This window comes from Vombatus ursinus, unplaced genomic scaffold, assembly GCF_900497805.2.
Source record: "Vombatus ursinus unplaced genomic scaffold, bare-nosed wombat genome assembly UNPS02014813.1, whole genome shotgun sequence".
In the NCBI taxonomy this organism is placed as follows: Eukaryota; Metazoa; Chordata; class Mammalia; order Diprotodontia; family Vombatidae; genus Vombatus; species Vombatus ursinus.
The window spans coordinates 15,637,645-15,665,594 of NW_020954591.1; the positions used below are offsets into that span (position 1 = coordinate 15,637,645).

Sequence of the window (27,950 nt, forward strand, 5' to 3'; positions counted from 1 at the left end):
AGTACCTGCTGCTTAACCAAGGCTACTGAGGGTTATTACTACTAAATATATCTGAACTATGACATAGCCACCCTACGTTACTATGTTCTTGCCATGTCATTCTTCCTAAAATAAAGGTGAGAAAGAGATTAACAAAAGAAGTTTCAGTGTGATAGAAAATATTCAGGATGCCAGAATTCAAAAAGAATGCTTGAGCCTCAGTAGTTCCAAATAGATAAGGTTCCAGAACCTTCATAGAAGGGAGAAAAGGGGAGGTTATAATTGTTTATCACTGTCATTGTTGACTAAATACATGTGGTAGAGCCAAATGTTCCCAAAAGTATTTTCCCCCTCTCACTCTACACCAGGGTCTGACATGCTACAGGGCCCAGAATTAAATTCATGTCATTGCTCCTATACAGTGAAAGAGTATCATGCCCTTAAAATTAGTCTTGACCCTTTCTGTTTGCAAATAAGCTACTCAAAGACCAAAAATATCTTGATAAGTGGGCGATAAGGAGAGAAGCAATCCCTCACACATAATTTTCTGTGCCTAGAAAGTGTGGTTTTATCCCCCCAGGGTCGTGACCCACAGTTTTAAGAAGCACTGAAGGAGTCCTGAGTGAGTGAAAAAAATTTAAGGAGTCCTACTTTAAAATACCACTTAAAATTCCCCCTAAGCAAGATGTATAAGTTAGCCTCACCCTAGTATCATTCATCCTAAAAGCTTCTATCAGATTTCCTCCATTCTGCTATTGTTCTTATATGGTCTCCAAGTAAGGTCACCACACTTATTAATATCAATCAAATTAGATACTATGTGGCAAGTGTTTTCAAACCTTAAATTGCTATATTAATGTTAGCCTTTATTATTTCTGTTATTATTAATTATTACTAATGAGCAGTTTAGAAATGATGCCTGGTTCGGCAATTCTCTTATCATCTTAATACTTTACTTACTCAGCCACCAATTGGAGTCTTCATTAGGTGCCCTTATCACATCAGGGAAATGTTAAAAACCCAGTGATTAGCTTTGCAAACAAAAATAAAATTATTTCACCATTTATCACTTTTTTTATTTTTTGTTTTATATTTTATTTTATTTATTTATTTTTTATTATCACCATTTATCAGCACAATAATTATCTTTTTGATAGACTCAGAGGAGGAGCAAGCTTTACTATGGACACACTCAATTCCATATTTTCCAGATGAGAGTCAGGCAGGTGGAAACTTTAGAAACACTGTTTTGACAATGAGTGATGAGACAGATTCTGATACTAGTTGTGAAAAAAAATAATAAAACCACTTCCAAACCTCCACATTTCTTCTTAGCCTAAGTGAATTATTTTTGGCCAAGTTTCCTGCCTGATCATCTAGCATTCTCCCACATTGTTTGCTTGGGCACCTGAAACTGATATTGATATTGATGGTCATAAACAGTTTATTTGTTATAAAATATTGTTTAAAATTTGTGCCATACTTTGCCACAAGAGGCAGAATTTGCTTGGCATGTATTACTTGTTTCTATAGAAATATAATAGCATGTCTTCAATAGGTTTATTGGGTGCTCATTATGCATGAAGCATTGGTGCTAGGTTTTGTGTTCTACCTGGAAATGTAATGTGTAATCCATCTCTTCAGAGAATTTGTTTCAGTTGGAAAATTGACAAATATATAAGACAAAAACTGGATTAAAGAGTTAATAAAATAAAAGGTTTGGATTTGTGGAAGGGTATTAGGTGTGGGTAATGGGAGTGAAGGAAAAAGTGAGCATAGGTTAAGAGTTAGAAATGTATATGGTGTACCTGTTGATCAATATGGATTTAAGTGCCTACCCTGTATTAGCACTGAGGATACAAATTCAAAAGTGAGATAGCCAGGAGTTCCAGATAGTAGAGATGAGGCAGGAAGAGATTCAAAGTAGGGGGAGCACCTGTGCAAAGGGAATGGAACAGAAGGCAGAATGTTATGTATAAGAAACAGCATCTAAGACAATTTGGCTGGAAAGTAGAGTATGTTAGGGTGACTAATGTGTAGTCATCCTGGAAAGGTGGGCTGAAGCAAGTTTATAAAGGGTTTTAAATACTATGTGGGGGAACTTGTGTTTTATTCTAAAGGTAGGGAGTCTCTGCAACCTCTTGAGGAGGGGAGGGACATTGGCAGTGTGGAAGCTATGTGAAGGATGGACTGGAAAGGGACAAAGACAGGAGGGAGATAGACCGATTGGGAGGGCATGATAACAGTCCAGGTAAGAGACAGTGAGGACCTAAACTAGGAAGTTTGTGGAGTTAGTGGAAACAAGGGGCCAATTATGAAAGAAGCTGAGGCAGAATCAATGATATTTAACAATTTGCAGAATATGGGGATGAGAGAAAAGAGTTAAGAAAGACACCTTTGTTATCAATGTGAGTGGCTGAAAGAATGGTGGTGTACTTGACAGAAACATCAAAGTTCTCTGGATAAAGGGATTTAAGAAGAAAGATGAGTTTTGTTTTGGACATGCTGAGCTCGAGTTGTCTATGGGACATTTAGGTGGAGCTGTCCAGCAAGCATTTGGAGATTTGGGAGGAGACCTCTGGAGATAAGGGCTAGATGTATAGGTTTGGGAATCATCTACGTAGTTGAATCTTGGGGAGCTGATAAGACCACCAAAAGATACATAGTAGAGAAAAAAGAAAGGCCCTGTGACAGAGCCCTAGAGCACACTTATGCTTGGGGACAGGATGTGAATGATTATCCTGCAAAGACTGAGAAAGATTAAAGTAGTGTTATAAAAATGCAAGGAGGAAAAGATTCTCTAGAAGGAGGAGGTAATCATGAATGTCATGTGCGACAGAGATGTAAGGAAATATGAGGACTAAAAAATAAGCCGTTGGATTTAGCAACAAAGAGATCCATTAGTAACCTTCAGGAGATTGATTACATTCAGTACAGTGATGGGAGGAAGAAAGTGAAAGCCAAGTCCAAGGAGTTAAAAGTGAGTGCAAGTAGATGTAGGCAACAGATGGAAGCAGGTTTAGTTTTTGGTTTGTTTTTGGTTTTTGTTTTCAAAGGAGTTTTTTTTTTGTGTGAAAGGAAAGAGAGATATAGAACAATAGCTTGAGGGGATGGTGCTTCAAGCAAAATAGCATATTGCAGTAGTTTGAATGCAAAAGCAGATATAAGAATCCATATATCTTATATTAAGCCAGATATTAAAGAGATTTTTTAAAATATGGAAAACAGGAGTAGCTAGGTGGCACAGTGGATGGAGCACCAGCCTTGGAGTCAGGAGACCTGAGTTCAAATCTGGCCTCAGACCAGATACTTGACACTTACTAGCTGTGTGACCTTGGGCAAGTCACTTAATCCCAATTGCCTCGCAAAAAAAAAAGAAAATATATATATGTGTGTATATGTATATATACATATATATGTGTATATATATACATATATATGGAAAACAATGATATTCTTTCTACTCATTTTTTGTTTTGAAAAATATAATTATTTTTCATTTTTTAAAAAATCTATGTTAACATGTAATATGTTCATTTCTGTTATTTTTAATAAATTAATAAGTCAGTATTTTAGAAATTTTTCAGTTTCAAATTTTAATATGGTAAATATCAATAGCTATAACCCATATAAACAAATTTGTTTATTTTTTTGTTTGTTTATTTGGGTCTTCACTAATTTTTAAGAATGTAAAGGAGTCCTGAGACCAAAAAGTTGGAGAACCACGGGGTTAAACCACCCTTTCCCCATCTTAATTACCATTGTCTACCAACTTCTAGGATGTCTGCTCACCTTCCTTAGTAACTTAAACTTAACAAACTGTCTATCCACTACCTCCCATTCTTGGAAGTTTGAATATCTCTATGAATTACTTTTCCAACACCCATGCCTCACAGTCACATTTACATAACAATGATGGACTCAATGACCTCTATCTCAGTTCTGTGGTGCAACTACACCATCATTTACAACCTTTCCTCCTCTAGGACCAGGAAGAATTTCCCCTATCTGATGACATCTTCTTATCTTTCTACCTCTCCCATTCTTTCATTTGTTTTGGATCTGTTTTTCATCCATATCATAACCTTTGGTCCTCTGGACCCTCCTATTTTTCTAGTCTGTCACCCCACACACTCATCAACTGCCTCTTTACCAAGCCTGTGGTCAGCCTTATATTAGTAATATTTGTGACGTAGCACCACCATACTACCATCCCAGATTGTAAGCTCTTTGAAAGGCAAAGACCTATTTATCTTTGTCTTATTCATCTTTGTATGCCAAGCAAAGAGATATTTAGTAAATATTTATTAAATTAACTAATGTGAACGTGTATTTATGGCCCTCACAATTATGTCACGTAATAGGATATGGGCTTTAGTAAAAAAAAAAAAATCAACATATTGATGTTGGGGACTATGTTTTGCTTCCCATAGAATTGGATGTTACATTGTTCTTTCTAGTTGTGAAAGCCATCTTCATTGACTGGTTAGGTAAAAGTACTGGTACTAAGAATTCATTTCTTTTTCTTTGCAGGCAGGAATGGTGTTAAGATGTGGATACTTCTGGCTGGGTTTGCTTCTGGTGCCTGGGACATGCTTACTTAAAGATTTAGCATGGACAGCGTAAGTGGAAAAGTGAAATAACAATGTAAATGTATTAATAATGATCATAATCTCTCTTGGTATTAGTATTATCATTCAAATTAAGCTAACAGTCTTATCAGAATATTAAATGCCCTAGGAATTCTTATGAGATTCTTTCTATCTAAGGTCAGTTGAGCTATCTTGCCTGCATATAGCTCAATAAGAATTTAGTATTAAGTTGTAATGCAAACCTCATTCTAAAAAAGAAACACTGCATCTGAAAGATACAGGCTTTATACTCCCTCCCACCTTTTGAACACTTTCTTCATTCTCATCCTTTATCCTTGGGCCTACAATTCCTTCCTCTTTTCCCCTCACTCTCTACCTAGCTGAGTTTGCAGTTACCAGCATTCATATATAATTATTTTCTTTCTTAAAACAATAACCAATAAATTTAGGTCTCAGGAGCTCAGATCTTGTATCTTATTTCTGCTCTACAGGAGTCAAAACTAGATACTCAGTTATTGTAGGCCTGGCCTGGTGGTAAAACTCACTTATAATAAATAGAAATGAGGAAGGAAAAAAGACAGTGATTTCCAAAATTTGCTTCTCCAGTCCAAGAGTCCCACGATGCAGTCATTGTCTACTAAATTTTCGATCCTCAACCAGAGAATCAAAAGCCACCTCCTCCCAAGTGTGCTCTCAGACTTGCCTGCAAGGGTTGGATGACTCCTAATTCCTGGTAGTGAATGAATGGCACTGGTTCATATGTTTTTGTTTTCTTTTTTAATGGTCTCAGTCAAGTAAGATTCTGTCATCTTAAATCAGTCTCTTAAAAATCCCATTACTGACCCTGAATGTGGGGAGTTCAACAGCAAAGCCTTTCCACCATTTTAGAGAAAGAATGAACGTTGATTACAAAGCTCACTAAACCAAAAACCTCACTGTCTAATTTTCTGGATGTTTTCCTAATGGGCTTTAAACAAAAGTACTTCTATCACTAGTAAGTAAATAATATGTTCTCAGATTTTAAAAGGATTCTTCACTTTATCAAAGGGATTCATAGCAGGACTCCTTCAAATAGCAATTCTCCAGGTTCATTGAAGTATTGGCTTACAGATAACCAAACACATGACCAAGGGTCAGGGGGAGGCAAAGAAATAACAAAAGCGTTTGGAGCCCCTCACAACGTATGATTGATAAGAAATAAAGACAAAGCATTTCCAAGACGATGATATGGGAGGGTGAGGGAAATTATCCCATTTTTAAAAATTTGATTTGTACAGTTTCAGAAATTGTTATTATATATTATGAAACAATGAAATAAATTGTAAAACATTGTAAATTATAGCTTAATATATAAGTGAAGAAGTCTAAAGAGAACAATTTTTGCTTTTATTTTAGGGGTATCCAAGCCTTCCCACAAATACTTGCCAGTTTCCCTGAATATAGAGATTTCCTAACCTGGCTACATTTTGGACGAAGCATAATTATGGGTGGGGATGGGGAGGGGAGACCCAAAAGTAGAGAATTATGGCTTTAATCTGAAGTTTCCAAGAAAAGACATCAAGTTTCATTTTTGTCATTCCCTTCCTCCCACCTTCAATGAGAATTGTTCTTGCCTGACAGTTAAGGATATATCTTTTGAAGAAGTTTTCATTTTGGCATTATCTTGACAACTGATGATACCTAATGTGAAAAATATATAAAAACCCAAAATACGCTGTATAAAATTGTCAGTGACTCACTGAGTTTTTTAGCTATTGAGATAAATTCAGTAATTCTTATCTTCTTGGGCTCTTAGTCTGGGTCCAGTTTTATAGATATGATGATTTAATGATTCCTTACCACCACCATGCTAAGTGCCAAAAACTGTATTTTCTATTAAATGGTGCTCAGAATTCTCTGAGATTTTAAAGGTAGCCAGAAAAGGCATAATATGAATCTAACTAAGAGTTGAAGGGAATGCCGTGCCCCATATTTGCTCTTTTAGGAAATGGCCACAAAGCAGCACAATGCAATCATTGTCCACCAGGTTTTCTGTATCCAGCAAGAGAATCAAGTACAAATCGCCTTCTGACAAGTGTGCCCTCAAATTTACCTGCATGCATGACTATTTCTTCCTAGTAATGAATGAGAGGCATTGGTTTTGTTGTAAAGTGGTCTCAATTGATTAAGATTTAATCATCTAGAATTAGTGTCCTGAAAATTCTGTTGCTAAAACTCAGTTTTAGCCTAATGGGATTTCAACAACAGTATCTCCACCTCCCCTTTCACTCTTCACTCTCACCGCTCCCCCCACAACTTCCATGTTAAAGACAATGTGCAGAGATGAGAAAGTTCACTAGACCAAAACCCTATACTTTACTATCTGATTTTCTGGATTTTTTTCCCAATGGGTTTTAAGCAGGAGGCCCCTATCACCATTAAGAAACTTAATCTGTTCCCTCAAACCGGAATTTTTTTTTGCCTGCTGTCATTGTAAAATTAACCATTTATATTTTAACTAGGATAAGTCAAATGACACAGCTTGCAACCTCACCATATGGAAGAAGTAAAAGTACATTTCCTTTCCAATGGCCTGGCCAGACAAAACTTGAGCTAGGACCAACAGCCTTGGAAAGAGGCACTTTAGGGGAAAACGAAGGGGACACTTTTGTTTGCACCCGGCTGTCTATTTTTCAGCATCGAGCCTGTGCGTCCACATATGAATCACACAAAAGATATCACCTAATGCAGAAGGTGTACCCAGCAGTGGAGGGAAAGGTGGTTTGGGAGAGATTCTGCAGATATTCTAGCACTAGGAGAATCCTTGGGGATGTAGACATTTCATTTGGGATAGGCATTTTAGTCCCAAACCAGAATGAACTCTTGTTTTGGCACACTGAGTTCTATAATTTTCTTTTGTTCGAATAATCCAGCTATCATACAGACCACTTATCTCATACCATGTTCCTTTCAGCCCTGAGCTTGAAACATTTGCTGTTGAGTCAAGTAAATCTGGAATGTCTTCCCTCTATTTCTGAGAAGAGGAAGCTTATTATTAAATACTTGGCTCTGTTAGTGCCACATTGTTTAACTCTACTCTCAAGTCCTAAATTTCAGTTTTGGAAACCATGCAGCATTTTTCCTGCTTGCTTGCTGTATTGTTATGAATACACAGTCACTCTGATGACTGAAAGCCAACCACATTCCTAATTTTTGAACTTCATTATTTAGGGGAAATAATTATAAATTAACAGTTAATATAAATCAAGGAGCATCTATAGAATTTAGTGTTAGGTTTTGTGACAAAGTTTGTAATGAGCCAGTAGGACAGCATTGTGAGATTTTGTTGGAAGGGTTATTCCTTGCTTCCTGGATTGGACCAAGAACAGAGAGATTCCATTCATTGGTGATGCCCCTTCTCATTGAAAAAGCTAAAAATTTCTGTCCCATTCCAAAGATTAATTTTTCTCAGATATTGCCAAAAGTCCTTGAGGAGATTTGCTACCCCAATCTCCTGGATTCCTGCTGGTTTTTCTATCCGATTTATCTCTACCCTTATATATGGCTACTCCAACTTCTAAGAGTAAAAAGAGGCGATTGGAAGTAGGCGGTACAGTGGCTGGACTGCTTGACCTAGAGTCAAAAAAATAAAAAAATTCAAATCCAGCTTCAGACACTTACTAGCGGTATGACCACTTAACCAATGTCTGCCTCAATTTCGCCAATTATTAAATGTGGATAACAATACCATCTTCTTCCCAGAATTGTTGTGAAGATAAAATAAAATATTTGTAAAGTGCTTTGCAAACCATGAAGGGGTATATATAATGCTAGTTATTGTTATTATTATTACCTTTGATTTAAAGTGCTTTGTCAGATAAATATGATCCTGACTAAAAAGGTATTTAGTTACAGAAGTAGAAATCTTAAATTGCCTGAGAAAACCTTAACAATCTTCCAAGTTATTTGCCTATGATGACTTTTTTATATAATCTCTCAATCTGCTTACCTCTCAACAATGGAAAATTCATTATTTGTCCTAAAATAATCTGTTAGAGCTTTAAAGACAGTAAACTCATTTGAGAGGATTTCTTTTTATTTTATTATATTTCCTTCAGGAACTTAGTTATCATTTCCTAAATTTGCATTATATCCAACCAATCTTTCCCTTGCCATAATCCCCCATAGACACTTAACTCAAAACATAAAGCAACAAACAGCGTAAATGTAGAAATGACAGGTAACTTCTGAACCATGTAATTAAACTCATTTCCTTTTAACTAGTATCTTTGTGCATGTGAGAGCACTCAGAAGATTTAACATTTCCATTTGATCTGCTGACTCTCAACCCCTGTATATCTCAGGGAGAGGAAACAGTTACCTATGTTAAGGCAAGAAAAGAAACTAAGATAATGGAAAAGCCACAGAAAATACAAGATTTCTAATATTTAAGTTTCTAATGAGGTTGAAAACTTAAAACCTGCCCACCGGTCAGAGATGATTCTAATACCTAATACAAACACAGAGATTTGTACCAGGGCCCAACCCACTGCTATTCTATCAGTGCTTAATCCAGATGAGGGCTGATCAAAGTAGCTGTTGCAAATTTACTCCATTTAAAGCTTGTCTCAGAAACACCAAATCCTGATTCACATTCATGCCTCAATGAGATGCCATTGTACCAGTGACTAATTTGTAAATGCCTTTTGACCTCTTAGTATCAGGACTTATCCCATCCACAAGTATATATTACCAAGCCAAGATTTTGGAGTCATTTGTCCAATTTTAGGACCTTTTTTAAGGGAGGGGGGGTGAGGTGAGACTTGAATAGGTCTTTAAGTCAGAAGACCTGGGTTTGATTTCATCTTGGTTTTCATACATATTGAAGATGTCACTTAAAGTTGACTCATGGATCAAATGCGCCTAATTAGACTTGTCTGCCTATCTTACAGGGTTCTACAATGATCAAAGAAGAGACCATAAAAATATGCAAACAAATGAGTGCTGTACAAATAAGCATGGTTATTATGAATAGTACTTCATCATGATCAATACCACTCCATATTGGGTACAATATGAGTCATTAGTTCCCCACCACTACCATGTTCTGAAATTTCTTCTCTAAGTCATTGTGGAATTCTGAACACATTCTGCTTTAGGAGCAATGTTAATCTACAATTACTAAGAAAACTAAAGGTGAAAGATACCTTTGTAGATTTGTAGTATTCTAGCTACCTTGTAGGTTATAAATGGGTTTTTATGAGCTAGTATGAGAACCTTAACACCATTTACAGCATCATTTCTACAGGGAGAAATGTATTCCACAACGTACACAAAATTAGGGAACATAGTTCAGGACCATTGGGAGTTGGAGGTGGAGGAGAATATGTGTAATTTAGGAATTGAGACGAGAGTTAGACAATGTAGCACTCCCTCTTCTTTGAAATTCTAGATTTACATGATACAATAACAAATGTGTAGTGATAGGGGAGCCAGAGTGGGGTAGGAAGGCCCATTACGCAGAAGACTCCTATCATCTAGATCTTCATCCTTGAACAACTCTCAAGACCTAGGCCATAGTTCCTTCAAACCCCCATCCCCAAAAGGATCATGGGGGCACCAAAGACATGTTTTATCTTCCCACACCAACCTCCTTGCCAATCACCTAGTCTGGTCAGTGGTCAGAAGGTCAGAAGAACCAGTTCTCAGTCTCTGGGAAGAGCCTGCCTGAAATAGCACAGGCCAGCCAGGTATTTGGGTATGTGAGATAACGTATGAGTCAGATGTTCATAAGTTGGGGAAGTAGTTCCTGTGCTTACCCTTTGAGTTAAATGCAACTGGCCTGACTTACAGATAGTCTTTCTAAAATGAAAAGCGTATGTTAAAAACAACCAACGACATTTAGCCGGATTAAGTGGTAATGTTGTTCAATGTTCTTTTGGATATCCCACTACCAAATGCATACTATTTAGTTTCCATAAAATTGCCATAGTTTTGTCTTTAAGCCACAGCCTTTTATCTATAATGATAGTCTCATTGATATGAGGGTATTTCTTTTATTTAAATATTATGTGATTAGCTTTTTATTGATATGCTACTCTGGGAAGAGAAGGATAAACTGTATACATATACAGTGCATGTGGAGACTAATCAGTTACAGATTAATATAGAGTGTGAGAAGGTTGTGTTTTATCTTAGTAGAATTGATTTCAGTTAAACATAGGTATGTATACATATATAATTAAGATTTTAAAGTTATTGGACACATCATGACATTAAAAATAATGTGGTCTATACAGATAAATTATGTCTCATTGAAAATTACATAATAAAGGGGAAGTTTTTAGATATGCATGTGTGTATATAGAGAGAATTATATATGTGTGTGTATATATATACAGTAATTTATATATAAGTTAAGAAGATAAGTTTTTTTTTAATTTTCAAAGTGTTAATTAAATTTCTAAATAGTTTATCATCACCTAAAAATTCTACAGTTGCCAGCTTTAGAAATGAAGGCTGAAAGCCTTCTGCTAACTTTTGTTTGAATCTAAGGATTTTACCATTGGTGATTTGGGTGAATCTACTCACCTGTCTTCCTTCATTCCTTGGCCAGATATGCTAAGTCTTCTCTCTTCTACCTTAGATGAATCTCTTTTGCGGTACAGCAAATGTACAGGGTTTGTTTGTTTGTTTTAATAACAGGTGTTTTTTAAATAAACAGGGAGTCCTAGCACATGTTGATAATATCTCAATTCTTTGCCATCTTACAGCTTTACTCTGCCCAGATCTTCCCAGAATGCTTCTGACTGCCTTCTCTTCCATTTTCTTTGACCATGTTGTTTGCCAAGTGGTAACGTTCTAGGCCTAGAATGACTTGTCTCTCTACTTTGAAGAGATCCTGTGGTCAACAGATTGCATGAGAATAATGACAAAGGTTTTAGTGATTTTTTTTAAGTATGTAGAGGTCATTATAAGAACAGTAATATGAATGGACTTAGGCAAAAACTACGGTGTTCTAATATCTTCAAGAAGAAGAGGTAAGCTTGTTTCTTGAGAGAACAGCTCAGAAAATGTCTGGAATTCAGACACAATATGTTATTGCTGAATAAAAAGTGGGGAAGGGGAGAAATTTTTAGGTATATGTTCATCTCTTAGTTTATAAACTTCATTTTATGAGCATTATTAACATCCAATTCATTTCACAGAAGATATTAAGATATAAGATAATCATAGAGTCTAATGGAAAGTGGTTAGCCAGAGAAAAATGGAGCATGGGTGTCTTGATATTTTCATTGCCTTCCAGGTTTGAGGTCAGAGTCTTCACTCCAAAGGGGTAAACTCTGCCCGGATTAACCTCCTTACCATGTTTGAATTTGTGTAATAGCTGCCTAAAGGGCAGGAGAGAAATGCCTGGTATAGTCAGACCCTCCCACCTCCCCTCAACACAGAGACACATTTCTTTCACAGCCTTAGGCTCAGGGAATGAAGCAGTATCCGTGAGTAACCATTTGGATGAGGTTTGTAAGGAAGGACCAAGATGATCAGCTCCTTGCATCAGGTTTTCAGTCCTCTGTAATGAAAAGGTCTTTCGGGACAGATTGTAAGCATGTCTTGCTTGACTCACTGAATATTCAGTGAATCATCAGGTCTCTCCTTGGAATGGCAGAGGGCCGGGCCAGTCTCATGAATTGCCTGTTGGGGCTCCACAATCCAATCCTAGATCATTAGGGTTTTCATAAAACAGTAAGTGTTCTATGAAGTAGGTGAATAATTCTGTTCTTCATAGACCAGCAGCTAGCTCTGATCAGCAGCATCCTGGTAAGGCTTCCCAGTTTCTATACCCTATATCTTGCATGGAGGCTTTGAATGCCTCATTATTTCCCAAGCCTTCCTGTGGCCATGGATGAACATCTCTGTTCTGAGAGGGGAATACGGGGTCTTCTTGTAGCTGTGTAAACCTCATGTGTTGTCTTCTCTTTTTGTCTTTCCCTTGTGATACAGGGCCAAGCATACCTACCATAAAACTTTGCTGGAGCAGGTTCAGGAGTTGGAAACTAAGTCCAAAGATCTGGGAAAAACTATGCTTCGTGATAGTAATGGAAAGAGGTGGGGCAATTCCATCCTAATTTTTTTTTAAAAAAGCATCAATTCTCCCTACCCCTTTCACCCTATCTCTCTCTACCTTCCCAGTTTTGAAAATAATCATGATTTACTCATGCTTTTCCCCTCTCCCCTGCCCTCCCCCCCAAAAAAAGCATTTTCACCTCAGGAAGTAAACTCATCTGAGACTTTAGTCTCTGTCTCTATGGCAGTGTGGAACACAGGCTGTCCTAACCACCAAGCCTGTTGTCAGGACAGGCCCTTTCTCCACTTACTGGATTCTGTATTGTGGCCTGTCATCACCAAATTGAGTCCAGTGTGGAAAATGGGAAAAGTAGTCATTCTGACTTAGGGTAGATGAGATCAGGCTCAGCAATATTACCAAAGAGGATTAGAAAGCAGAAGAAAACTCAGTCTGTTTTGGTATCTGGCCCAGTCATCCTCTGCTCAGAATTTATGCACTGTTTGGTTTCTTGCTAATGTACAGGGCTGCCAATGTGGATTCCTCAGCTTGCTGATCTTCAAGGGCCATGTGCATCCCTTGGTTCCATACTACTTGGAGTGGGCCTGATGAGCATATTAATTCTTTTTTCCTGGTGGCAGCATGACTGTCACGTGAGCTAGAGCTACTCTCTGTGTTCTATGTTTAAATGATTACACTTCCTCACCTCCTTTGCCTTCTGCACCCCAGCAGGCCAGACATCTCTGAGAGCAGGTCATGCAAATGAGTCCTTGTTCACAGCATGGAACCATTTCATGGCATGTTCAGTTATGATGATTAAATTAGATTTGACAAAAACTACATAAATTAGCAAAGAGAAGAAAACCCGTGCCTGGGAAAAGTTTGCGTCCTAATAGACAACATCAACATTGTTTCAGTTTGGGATGTCTTTTTGGAAATAAAGGAATTATGCACATCCCTCAGTGAAAAGAGTTCTTTAACAATTGAACGAACATTTTTATTAAAACACCTGTTATGTGCTGGGTACTCTACCAAGCTCTCTGAGTATACAAAGACAAAAAACCAAAGTAGTCTCTACCCTTAAGGAGCTAACAATCTAGAGTGACATGACTAATCCTTATGTAATTTCTTATGTAATTGATGTAAAGTGCCCAAAGAAAAAAGTTCCACAGTTTCTTGATTTATTACCACAAAAGTGACATAATAAATTGAGTTTTAAGGAACCTTTTTTGTAAGCTAAAAATAAGTTATTAATAAAGAATTATTAATAAACCATATTCATAATAAACTGCCCTCCCCACTCAGAAAAAAGATCCAATGAGAGGTATAGGTATTAGTATTTAGTTGAATAGTCATTTTGGAATTGTTCAATAGCTTTATATATAAAACACCTGAGAACTATACGAACATGTCTTTGGATGACAAGATGGAAACTTACAATGCCTTGTATTGTGTATTCATTGAGGTGTAAAGTGAGAAATTTAAGGAGGCTGAACCACTCCCAAAAGTAAAGATTTTATCATTATAATGAAAAATTTCTTCACAAATCAAAGCAATATAGTACCTAGTTTATTATAGAGAAAAGTTCATAACTCAAAGGATTAAATGGAAGGACAGGCATGTTCTGTATCGTAGCCACACACAAGATAAGATAAATAGTAAATCATCCATTGATCATTCACTCCACAGCATAACATAAGTTATCAGACAATGAGTTCTACCTTTGCAGCTAGAGGTGGTGAAAACCTCTAGCGACTTCTAGGCAGTCCTTTTCATTAGGGGCTATTTTTATATTATTTAAATTTTTTTTATTTTTTATTTTATTTATTTTATTTAAATTTTTACCACTACCCCTCTTGTTTATTAGGGATAGGGTCGGAGAAAAAACAGTTTTTGAAAAGAGGGAAAGAACTCTAAACTTGCATAGGGACATGATAGAAGGGGAAGTATTTTAACTTTTTTCAAGAGTGTTATTTTAGGAAATTTGAAGGGATTTCTATATTTATTCAAAACTTTTTTATGATAATATTAGCAATATATGACTCCTATTTGTAGGGACAGTTTTGAAGAGACAACTTTTTATTGATGATAGCTCCTTGTTTAAAATTTTAAGGCAGATTGAAATACTGTTTGACTCTATCAGGAGGAAGTTGGAGCCTACATTGTATGTGCATCTGTCTAGACTTTGCTCACCTTCCTAATTCATGTTTACATATTGTCTAGTCATCATAAAAACTTAACATTGTAGGTCATGATTTTGTGTGTGTGTGCGCTCAGTGTTTTCATAGACTCCTGTTTTCCTAAGTTCAGACTGTAAGCTCTTTTATCTGTCCTCATCCATACAGATCCCCTGCTCCAATAGCTTGCATGAAGATGATGTAAGGAATCCATCCCCCAACCCCACCTCCCAATGAGTTTGTTTTTCCTATCTCCTAATTGCTCCCAGATTTTCTGTGTGGTCCATTTGCAAACGAGATAAATGGGGAAGTTTGCTGCAGTCTGCTAGAGGTGCTGGCTTTATGCTTAGGTCATAGCCTCCCAAGTTTAGCCTCGAAATTGTTCTTTTTTTAATCTCCTTTATGTGAAGCCCAGCTCTCTCACACCTGCTTCCATTGGTATGCTTGTCCTTGGGCAGGGAAAGCAGAGTAAGGGGGAGGAGGAATTTCTAAGACTATAACCATATCATAGTTTAATAATCTATATAATTGCGAAGAGCTGCATTGTGGTGGTATGGCTTTCCTGCCGTCCCTTCTCAGACGTGCTGAGGGCCCCTGCTGGCACCTCTGAGATTCATTTTTACCCAGATGCTTTCTATGGAGAAAAGCAAGTAACTGGAGTCCATATCTAAAGAGAGGCAGTGGAGAGAAAGACACATCTGTGGTAACCATAGGCTTTCCAGTGCCCTCTTCACTAGTTGGAAGTGCAAAGCTGCAGCTAAGAGACATCAGGCTTCATTAGGGTTCTCTTTGGCTACTACACAGGGCATTTAGATTGGGGGAGGTGTTATCTAGTCTCTTGTGGAGAAAACAGCTAGCGGTGTGTAATTAAAGATGAAGAGCCCTTGGCAGTGACCTCAATGGACATGTTGGGGGCCAGTCCTTCTAAAAGGCCCAAGGCTGCCTAAATCAGAAGCAGGCCCCCGTCCTAAGTGTGAAGCAACCCTAGGTGCTCAGAGCAGGGTCTCCCAAAGCACCTGAAAGTTCTTCTCAAAGAACTCCTCAGTAAATTCTACCTTGAATAGGAAGGAAGGAAGGAAAGTAGGTCTGTCTAGAGATCTCATGCTCTACTCCCATTACACATCTAAACAATAAGTTTATGAAATTAACTGTCATTGAAATGTAGCTATTGACTAGCCTTAAGGGACTGAGGGATGGGACAGGAAGAAACAACAGTAGAAGGAAATTAAAGTAAGGCAACAGTAAACTCTTGCTATTAGGGCCTGAATGGGGGAAGTTTCAGTTCTACAGTTCTGAAAAATGGGAGCTATAGTTCCTGTTCTCAAGGAACTTAAATTCTGCTAGGATAATATATGTACCCTGTGAAAAAAGAGAGGAGTCCCATGACAGCTCTGTGTTTTGGGCAGTGGGAGTACAAGGAGAATAGAAGGAAAAGCAATTGGACCTCTAGGCTTGAGTTCTACTCAAGTCAAGAGCAATGACTTATTCATTCTAGTACCTAAAAATCCTTAGTTTGCCTATTAGTGAGGTAATAGAGGTTTTAAAATAAAGGGCAAGGAAGCAGAGCAGTACTTGGTTATTAAGTAAGATGATTTTTCCCTTGCTTTAAATAAGTTCATTTAATAATATCCTTCATTTATTGATACACTAGGTATTTTTCACAAGCTGTCATATCCAGCAATATCTTTTAAACAACAATGAAGCATCAAGGGCCTTCCTTTTATGTTGCACAGTAGACATATGAATGACATACTTTATACTGTTTTGTACAACATCAAAAATAGGCTTCCTTTCCAACTTTTGGGGGACTTCCCTTTACTCCAGAAAAATGCCTGTCATGGGGATTTCCCATTAGGAAAAGGGGGGGGACTATCTAATTCAGTTTAAAAATGAAAGCTTTAAGTTTAGAAATTTCTTTAAAAGATATGGCTTAATTAAGACGTTTCATAAAATGATGCTTTGATCATTTTCAATAATATGGACAGTAGTTTTTATTTCGGCGTTGGTTTTTTTGTGGGGAAGGAGATTGGTTAGTAAAACAAGCAAGAAAAATAGCCAATGAAAATTTTATCTCCTTTCTCAGTTTTACTTAGTTTACCTCTCATTTAAATCTAGTTCAGATCTGGAAACTAAGCCTTGTGCTAATCTAGGTCATTTTCCCCCTCCCTTCTAATCATTGGGGGGGAAGGCAGTGAAGGGACAATTTTCTGCACTTTGCTTCAGTCTGCTTTAAATATCAAATGTTCCAGGTCCCTGTTCTTGTCTTTTACCAGCAAGACCTGGGATTTTCTTTCACTTAAGTGGTTTTCACTAAATATAACTTACTCTTTTGCTTTGGTAAATGTAGTTGCATGGCTAGCCTTACCCTTTTAGAGCAAGTTATCTTCTTTATTGCCCCTCCAGTATTGTACATGAAAATGGATGCATGGTCAGCTGGGTGACATCCCTCTTCTCCCCCACCCCTAGCTGATGCAGGCACACATGAAGCGGGATGTGCTCACTCAGTAGAGCCCTTGAGAGCAGAGTAAGGGAAGTTTGATTCATCATTTACTGAGGTCCCCTAGCCTAGTGTTGCAAATTCCTCACCTTCAGGTTGCAGCTGAAAAGCCAGGGCCTGGGTCAGGCCTTTTCCACCATGGTGTTCCTGTGGCACCTTGTGGGGTGTGACATGGGACAGGGCCTGAAGTCCATCAGTAAGCTTTTCAAATAGACGACATGTCTTCCCACTCCAGGCTTAGTCTGGTACTAAGATTTTAAAAAATAAAATAAAAAAACACAAATATATTTGCATCATGTCAAGTGAGGACTTGACTTGATGAAAAATATCCCTTAAGGCATTTTGTATGAAAAGAGAATAAAGTTGATCTCCCAAAACCCAAAAAACATTTGATACTGTTCTGCTTCTGAGACAGAATATGAATCTTTTAGGACATAGACAGTCTTAAAATATTGGTATGGGAGGACACCTTTTTTTGAGGATGATCGTTTTGGCTTTTTAAATTTTAAATCCTTTTTTTCAGATGTTCTTTTCATTTGAGTAAAGAAATCTGTCTCAAAACTGGCACACTTCTATCTGCTTGGGCAGAGTCAGATTAGGGTTCCAATTATAGGTTCATTCTGTATTCAAGTTTTATGGTGTGTCAGAACCAGAAGGAACCTTTGAGAACATCTAGTCCAACCATTCCCATTTGATGAATGAGAGAAGTGCGGCCTAGAGATATCCAGTGACTTGTTTAAGGTCATGCAGTTATTGGCAGAATTGGACCTTGAACCCAGGTCTCCTGTCTGCTAGTATAGTACTCATTCCACTCTCTTACTGTATGACCTTGGCCAAATCACTTAACTTCTTTGTTTAGAAAGGCAACCACAGTGCAGTGGAAGAAGTACTGATTTGGGAGTCAGAAGCCCTGGGTTCAGATCCTGCCTCTGGCACTATCAATATGACACTAGAACAAATCACCTCACCTCCCTGGGCCTCAGTTTCCTCATCTGTAAAATGAGGGGGTTGGACCTCAGGGGCCCCTTAGTGCCTTTCAATTCCAAATCTATGATCCTATGAACTAAGAAGGAAAGAAGGGAAAACTCAGAAATATTACTAAATTATGTTCAAGTTAATTAAAACCCAAGAAGCTAGAGAAGATGTCAATTAAAAAAAACAGTATAGCAAAAACAATTAGGAGTTACCTGAATGTCCCAAGTTATTATTTCATATTTAGAAGAACACAGGGAGGGGTGCTGGGAAGCAGGAAGAGAAACTGAGAGATAACTATCTGGAAATCATAAGTTTGAGACTGGCATTCTTAAAATAATTTATGTATAGTATCCTGTGAGAAACATTGAGGCTGTTTTTAGCAAGAATAAAGTTATGAGGAAAAAATGAACAATGGTTAGAAAGAAATTTTGTTACTTTATGAATCCCTAAAGTTTAGAAAGGATATGAGGGGAAACCCCCATCAGTCAGGAGCTAAGTCATAAGATATTACAAGCAAAAGAGAAATATGTTGGTATAGTCCAGAAAAGAGGATCCTTATTGGGAAATGTGAACGAAATATCTTCCTTGGAATGTTTGAAAGAAAGAAGATACATTTCTGATACAGACCTTAATGGGAAATTGAGTTGGGTCAAGGGGATGGAAGAAGAATTTTAATTTTAAGGGAAAGTTCTTAGCTAAATGAACAATTGGACAGTGAACTTGACCATCAAAGGAGGTTGATTTAAATCCCTATCCTTACTGACAAAAACTCAGAAACAGGTAAGGGAAAACATTAGTGAAACAAAGGGAATAAATGGTCCAGGAAATGACACTGGACTATCCAAATGGGATTTCCTAGCGACCATATTTGCATTCAAGATGCAGGAACAAGAGGATGAAGAAAGCCAATCTTAAGGAAGTAAAACATGTCTGAATTATCACATACAACTAAAGATATCAGAGGTCTTTGGGCCCATGGGTACATTTTTAATGAATAAAATAAACAGTTTTAAACTACCATTCATGTGAAATGCAGCAAAATAGGGTTCAGTTCACTTTAATTAAAATGCCTTTATGATTGGTTTAAGTGGGAAAAGTAATTTTGTTAAAGCCCAGTGCTATAGTAGGGGTTTTTAATTGCATCATTCTCACAAAATACTTGAGAGGTAAGGTTTCCATGTGGTTTTCCCCCCTATTTTTACAGAGGCGGGGAAGCTAGTACATAGAGGTAAAATGACCTAAGGTTCACTAATGGCTGAGATGAGAGGAGCACTCTGGACCCCACCTCTACAGTTCAAGGATGACTATAATACATTTGTTTTTGCCTTTTGTCTTAAAAGCAATAATCACACATAAACTACCCATCTTTCCTGACAAATATGTACTTCTGTGGGATCAATTCCACTCCCATAGCAGACTTCAGCAACAGATTAATTAGTGCTGATGGTTGGTTGCATCCTTTCAGAAAACACTCAGGAATCATTTGACTCCTTTTGTAAAATGTCAATTTCATTTGCCCCACATGGCCAGCAGATAGAAGCGGTGGAAGGCGGATTTACAGAGGCAAAGATTATTTCATTATGCTGTTTACATAGCGGAGATATCAGCATTAAACATTCCAGTTAGAGATGGGCTCTTTAAGAGGTTCTCAGAAGATCTTGGTTGATTACATTTCTGTTTCATTATCAGTAGGTTGTTTGCTTTTCAATTTAAAGACCCTCCTCAGGGTCTCCCTCTCCTGCAGCTCTGATTGATCTCAGAAAGTAAGACATTCCAGTTAGCTGGTAACTGATAACCAGAAACCCCTCCTAAAATTGAGTTACAGCTTGGACATAATCCTACAGAAACCTGACTCTACTCATTGTTTTGTGGGCAATCCCAAAGTGCTTGAGATAAAATGGACTGATTTGGTGTTCTTCATGTGCTAGCTGGGTGATGATTAGGCTTTCCGTCCTGTAATTACTGAATGCAATGGACTAACCAAATTTAAAGAGAGAAAATGAATTTGAGAGAAATTCCTAGAGTAATTTGGAATTCACATTTGAATTTTTGAACACCCATAGCTCCCTGAGCAGATTCTTTTGATGCCCCATAACTTAGAAAGCCACAATCTTCTCTTCAGTGGTTATGGGTTAGGAACCTTGAAAATCCATTGTTCTGGACTTTCCAGAGTAAGATAGGGAAAGGACTGGAGTCGGGATTTCATTGGAGTAGAGAACTCCCAGGTAAGGAAACTCCCTCTGTCAAGCGCACCTCTAGAGAGCTGCCTAGATAACTGAGAAGGTAAGTGACTTGCCCAGGGTCACACAGCCAGTATGTGTCAAAGGCAGAATTTGGACCCTGAGCTTCCTGGTTTTGATATCAGCTCTTTATCCACTAAACCAGGCTGCCTCTTTTTTCCTTTATTCTTATTTGTAGCAGCTAGGTGATTTGGTGGATAAAGCTCTGGGCCTATAGCTAGGAAGACCTGAGTACAAATCTAGGCTCTATGACTAGCTATATGACCCCGGGCAAGCCACTTACCTGCTTTTTGCCTCAGTTTCCTCATCTGTAGAATGGAATAATGCTAGCAGCTACCTCTCAGGGTGGTTGTGAGGATCAAATGAGATATTTGTGAAGCACTTAGCCAGTACAAGTGCTATGTTGTTGTTGTTATTATGCAATGGATTTGTCTGTGTAGGCCAGATATGACCTATTGGCCAGTCTCGGATACATCTGACTGTTGGTGAGAGATTTCCTTATTGAGGGAAAATAAAACCAGTAGCTCTTAAGAATGCAAGACGAAATCTAGTCAACAAATATATAATAGAAGCAATTGGGTGGCATAGGAGATAGAACCCTGAAGCACCTGGGGTCAGGAAGATCCAAGTTAAGATTCTGTGTCAGACGCTTGCTGTGTGACCCTAGACAGGTTACAACCTCTATTTGCCTCTGTTTCCTCAACTATAAAATGGGAATAATAACAGCACCTATCTCCCAGGGTTGTCATGAGGATCAAATGAAATATTTTCAAAGTACCTAGCGTGGTGCCTGGCACACAGTAGGTCTTAATAAATGTTTGTTTCCTTCCTTGTTAAGTGCCTACTACATGCCAGGCACTTTGCTAAGCTCTGGAGATACAATGAAAGGCAAAAACCAGTCCCTGCTTTCTTGGAGCTCCTGTGTCAAGGAAGGGATAGGAGTGGATGCTTAATCAAAGGACCTTGAGTTTTAGATGGCCTGTGGAGCTGAGCTCAGCTAATCTTCCTTTTGTATTGTGCTTGTAATGCTAGTGTTTATTCAAGCAATACCTCCTTCTTTGCCCAGCTTAACACTCCTTAGGTGGTGCTACTTGGTTATTATTCACACTTACTAATGAGTAACTCCTTGGGTTCTTTCTTAGTCTAGAGAATGAAACAGTTCATTGTCTAGCCCCACAGTGATTGAGCAGTGAGCTATAGGCAGTAATGCCAGTCTCATGAATGCCAGGCCCTGGGCAAAGGAGGAAAGTTCATGGCCTTCCTAAGATAGGCTTCTCCCATGCCCAGCCCAGAGACTTTTACAAACGTACTGCACCATAGATTTGGGCACCTTCATCCAAAATATAGACATTGTTGTTGCCTTGAACTGACGGAGTTACCAGAGCAGAATAATGCAATATGAAAGCTCAGATAAAAGGCAGGGCTGAACTTCAGGTCTCCTCACAGCTTTCTTTTAGGAATGGGTCTGATGAGATAGGAAAGGAAAAGGTATAGAAGTTAATTTGAACAATCACATCAAAACCTTTGTCTCCTGTACTAATGAGATAAAAGATATAAATAACAAGCAACACCACAAAGGCCAGGAGCTACCAGTTAAGGTTGTGGAACAACCTGCTAGAAGATAAAAATGGAGAGAATTAGAAGATGAGGAGACAAACAGAAAAGGACTAGAGTGACTGACTCGGGCCAAGGATATAGGTAGGGGAAGTAGGGGAAACTCCCAGATCAGGAGACCCTCAGTGCCCTTTCCACAAAATAGGGTCTTAGGAACTGAGAGCACTTAGCACTGAAGTGACTTGGCCAGGGCCACACAGCTGGCGCAAGTCTGAGGAAGGGCTTGATCTCTGGCTCTCCAAGCCCCAAAACCAGCTCCTTAGTCACTAAGCCAACATGGCTTATTGTAAAGGCCAAACCAGGCTGAGTGAGCTCTTTGAACATTCTCATTCTCCTTAAATTGTATTTGAATCATGTGACTACAGATGTAAGATTTCTGGAACTGTTAAAATCATGGGGAAGGGAGGGATGCTCATTTATTCTTGGAGGGGGGAGAGAGGAGCCTAAAATTTTATAATGATAAATGTAAAGTCTTATATTCAGTTCCAAAAAAAATAGCCCCACAAATATAAGATGGGGAACACATGGCTATACACCAGCTCACCTAGAAAAGAATCTCAGTATGAGTTGCCATATGATATAGCAGGAAAAAAAAACCCTAATATATTAAGCTGTATTGAAAGAGGCAGAGTCTCCAGAACCAGAGAGGGCAACACTCCTATGGTCCTCTGCCCTAGTCAAAGCAGTCTAGAGGATTTTTATTCAGTTCTGCCCACCACAATTAGGGTTCAGATAGAAGAAAGCAACTATAATGTTGAAGGCCTTGGAGAATCAAAGGGGCAAGAAGGGTTGAACCTGAAGAAGAAAAGTCTTCTGTAGCAGCAGAGTTAGGGGCAACACACTAGCTGTCTTCACAAGCCACAAGGAACAATAGAGAGGGTGCTGGACTTGGAGTCAGGAAGACTTGAGATCAAATTCAGTCTCAGATATTTACCATTTGTTTTAGGTTGAGCAAGTCACTGAAACTCAGTTTGTCCCAGTTTTCTTATCTGAAAAATGAGGATAATAATAGTGCCTTACCTCCAGGGTTGACCTGAGTGTAAACCAAGATAATATTTACAGAACACTTTGTAAACTCTAAAGTGCTTTATAAATGATAGCTGTTGTTAAGTAGTTGAAGATAGCTATCATGGCAGTGAATTAGACTAATTAGTTTTGAGCCCAGAATCAAAACTAGAGGCAGTGGATTGAAAGTGCAGTGGCAAATTGAAGCTGGATGTAGGAACAACCTTCCTCACCACTGAAACTACACAAAAGTGGAATGGGCCGTGGGACGGAGGTGGCTCCTGCCTCCTGGAAATCTTCCAGCGAAGGCTGGGCTCTAACTTGATTTCGATATTAGAGGGGATTCTTGTTCAGGTGCACTTTGGACAAAATAGCTGCTAACACCCCTTACCGTGAGCACAAGACAAGGGACTTTATTTCTTGGCATTTAGTCTTTACTATTTTGGAGTAGAAAAAAGAACCTTACCCAAGGAATATCTGCTAGGCAAAAATGGTAGAATAAGTTTGGACAGTAAACACTTCCTTCTGGTTGGCATATTCAGTTTTTATAGTGGTGTTCCAAAAGAGGAAATTGTATTTTCAGGAGTTTAGTCATTTACTGCAGCCCCCACCCTGCCCCTACATTCAAGTTCATGCTGACTGCAAATGAAAGCTTTGAGTGTCATTTACATACTCTTGTTAGCTGTAGTTGGTCATTCAAGGCTGTTTACTGGTCAGCCCTCTGGTATCGATATTTCTGAAGCAGAGGCTGATGGAAGAGCAAACATGGGAAAGATGCTTTGTTGGACATTCTTCCTCATGGTCTCCCAAACATATGAAATGAGGGATGTTTTTAATGCCTTCAGGATACTTTATATCTAGTGATATTTGGAAGCATGTATATCATTTGGTAGTGTTTACAAGCCACATTATAGTTGTTTTGCATCAGCAAAATAGTATTTGCAGCATGAGAAAATGCCCACATGCTAGAAATTGGCCTCAGTGCTTTTTTTCCTGAGAAAAGTATAATTGAGTGGCTGTTGTTATTCAGTCCCTTTAGTCCTGTCCCCACTCTTCCTGACCTTACTTGGTATTTTCTTGGCAAAGATACTGGAGTGCTTTGCCATTTCCTTCTCCAGCTTATTTTACAGATAAGGAAAGTGAGGCAAACAGATTAAGAGACTTGCACAGGGTCACACAGCTAGGAAGTGTTGGAGGCTGTATTTGAAATCAGGAAGATGAGTCTTCCTCAACTCCAGGCCCAATGCTCTATCCACTATGCCACTTAAGTTACATACAGGACATGCACAGACACTTAAAATGGTGTCCCCTCAGAATTCATTATAAACAGTCTTCAGGCCTCACAGCACTGCCAGGACCAGGTAGGACATTTTGCTGCAACATATAGAATTGGTGTTATTATAGGAATTGAATTATTTGTGTTGGTTATGAAAATGGACTGGCTCAGGTAAAATGTAGTTCAATATTCTGAAATCACATCAAGTCAAATGCTGATCTTTTAATAAAGAAAATCACTTTCTGCTTCCTGTGGATTTCAGTCACAGAGGCAGGTTCCGAATTCCTTCTGACTTTAAAACCTTTACCCACTGACTCGCTCCTTAGCCCCCGAGCCCTTTGAGCAAGCAGGGTAATAAGCCCCTTGTTTCTGATCTTTACAATAATAAATGGATGCTACTGGCAATGTTCATTCTACTCTCAGTCCTTTGAGGCCTGGGAAGGAAAGACACAAACATATCTGGGCTCTAAAATTCTGTGAAATTTGAGATATTCACCAGCCTTGAGATCAAAAGTCAACCAGAAGAAGTCCCGTAAGCAAAGAAGCTGTCTTCTTTACTTTTATTTTAAAAAAACCACGCAGCAGTTCCTCACTCCCGGCTTAGGAATACAAACCAGACTAGTCTTCCTTCCTCAGTGTACAGAATAAGTATTATAATCCAATTTTACAGTTTAATGTTATGTTTTCACAAGTCGTAATTTGTTTTTTAATCACTTGTGAGGAGCAAACACTGGGTAAGAATTTGGACGTTAGCTTACTCTAGAAAAATGGCAATAAAAATAATTCTAGTAGAGAGAAAGAGACTTTTTCTCCTGATGTTCTTCCATTTCCCTACCCCTTTGCTTTCTAGTAGACTCTGCTGTCTACTGCAATGAGAGAGGATCATTCAGCTGAGCCTACCAGGGCAACCTGGAGAATGGAGGAGATGCTTCTTGGGGAGCAGGGAACATGACTCCCATGGAAATTTTTAAGGAAATTGTTGCCAGAAATTGTGTAAGTGCTATTTAGAGCAAGGGAAATGGAGTAGATGACCTCTCAAAACCTCTCATTTCTCTGTTTATGACTTTTGAATGAATCCAAATCTTTGGAACTCTGCAGATTTGTTTCATATGTGCAAAACCTCCCTCTTATGGATTCTTGACAGAAACAGGATCGAAGGATTTCTAGCTGGAGGTGAAGTGAGAGCCAGATCACCTAGTCAAACCCTCTCATTTTGCAGATAAGTAAACTAAGGTTCAGAAAGGTTGTGACTTTTCCAAAGTAATGAGTAGCAAAGGTGAAATTTGAATCCAGCTCTTCTGACTCCAAATTCATTGCTCATTCCATTATACCATGAAAAGATTAATGACTTGCCAGTGTCTACTCATGGGTTTAAGCCAACTATCGAGTAAGACACCACATTAATCTTCTGTATGTTACATATGTGGTTCTTGAATGGCTGTTAAATTGGAATTAGTACAGAATAACTAATACTAGTCAATTTCGAGGGATCCAGATGTATGATTTTCTCATTCTATATAACTTGGAGTGAAGAAACTCCCTCTACCAACCTAGATTAGCAACTATTCTGCAATTTGTAGACTTAGAGGGTTGCTGTAATGGTCTTAGAGTCTGAGAAATTAAGTGATTTATCGAGTCCCAAGCCAGTATCTCAGGGGTGGGATTTGGACCCAGGTTTTTTGGATTCCTAAGATAGAATCTTCTGTCCACTTCTGGGCTGCCTCTCATTACTAATAGAGCAATAATAGCAATAGAGTATTAAATTATTTAAAAGGTAACATAGTATGGAAACAAGAAAAGTGGACTGGGATACAGAGATCCAAGTTCCAATACTCCATCTCTTTTCATATTCCTGCCTAACCTTTACTTCTGTGGTCCCGTTGCTAAATCTCCTCTGAAAACTGATTCTATGAATGCCTTTAGCCCATTTACAAGCTCAGTGGGGAATATATTTTTTAAGTTAAAAAGCCAGTGCTATAGAGTCTCTAAAATTCTCTGGAGTTTCTCAGTGCCAACACTGACATTACTAACCTACAAATAACCACCCGACAGGCCTTCTTTCCATGTAAAAGGTTTGAGAGTCCATTGATTAAAATCACTTTCTTTTGAAGGAATATAACTTTTATCAAAAAAGGTTGGTGCAAGCATATTTGCAAGAGAAGCCTTTGGTGATTTAACCCAGGTGCCTGACAGTAAGAAACAAAAGACCGAATTAAAAATAAAAAATGGTTGCAGGATTATGGACAGTGAAATTGTAGCACTGCCTACAAAGTTAATGGGAATCTATCACGAGTTAATGACTGAGAAAGCAAAGCCAAAATGCTTAAGTGTCCAGCCTGTGACAATCGATCCAGCTCCAGGGAGGATGTCAGCCTGGACTCCTGTTCCTTACTTGTTCCTATCATCTAAATGTGACTTTGTGGCAGCTCTGCAGGGAGGGACTTTTAAGACACAGCAAAGCAGCACCAGTGAGTGGGAGAGAGCTAAGGTGTCAATGTGCTGGCAAAAAGTCCTGCAGGCAACCAGAAAAGCGGTTATACGTTTATTTTCCTCAGCTCTTGGCTCAGCCTGCATTCTGTGATACTGGGGCCTTTTATGACAACTCCAAGTCGTTGAGACCTGTGTCTATTTTATGTTTGCTGTACATTCAGACAGGGGAAGGTATGGGCTGGCAGGCGTGGTGCCCACAAATCATCCTGCCAGAGGGCTTTTTTTTTTTTTTAAACAACTCTGAGTAGGATTTGACTGCCCATATTGCATGACTTCATGTGGGATGATGGGAAAACAAATAATTTCAAATATTTGTGGTGCTGTTACTAGACTCTGGAATTTTTCAGGAACATAAATAGGGGCGTCTGCTTGAGGGGGATAAAAATGATGAGGACAGCAAAAGGCATCATCTGTTCTACTCCAGGGCCAGGCTGAGGTTTAGATACCAGACATTATGGACATTTGCTGCTTGCAAACAGTGCCTGATTTCATATGTAGTCTATCTGTACGTGTGTGCATATGTATGACAACATCTAGACACATTTATGTATGTCTATGTGATAATATGTTCATAGATTTGTAAGGAATTCTTTCCCGGCCTAGAGCTGCACATGATTCCCTGGGAGCCTCTGCCTGAAGCTCACACCTGCACCCACCATAAGTTCCTCCTCTTGGTGAGCCTTGCTCTTGCCATCAGCCTGTCAGTGAGCTCCACCAGGACACTGAGGTCAGGCTCTGCCAAGCACCTTGAATCCTCATTAACGTTAATTAGTGCTCAGTAGGTTAATTGGTGGTGCAGCTCATCTTTTTTTAATTACTTGAACAAATAAGCCCGAGGGACATTGTGGCCCGCTTTGAATTATTCTCTTTGTTTGGATGCTTCTCATTTGAATTTGTAAAGACAGATGTTTGTTGTCCAGACCTAAGGCCTGTTTGTTTTGGTGGGGGAGGGGAGGGAAGAAGACCAAAGGGATTGGGGAGGAAAAAGGGATCTTAATGAATCAAGAAAAATGAATTTTTTCCCCTAAAAATCCTTACACTCAGAAAAATATCAATTCACC

At 38.6% G+C, this 27,950-nt stretch overlaps 1 protein-coding gene across 1 annotated transcript in view; it reads left to right on the forward strand.

The window, feature by feature from the left end:
* The window catches only part of ATP8A2 (ATPase phospholipid transporting 8A2), a 741,784-nt gene that overhangs the window by 691,463 nt on the left and 22,371 nt on the right, over positions 1–27,950 (forward strand). The window contains exons 34-35 of the mRNA XM_027877570.1: positions 4,513–4,601; positions 12,555–12,659. Coding sequence (XP_027733371.1) covers positions 4,513–4,601; positions 12,555–12,659 — 194 coding nt within the window. The remainder of the gene's footprint in view (positions 1–4,512; positions 4,602–12,554; positions 12,660–27,950) is intronic.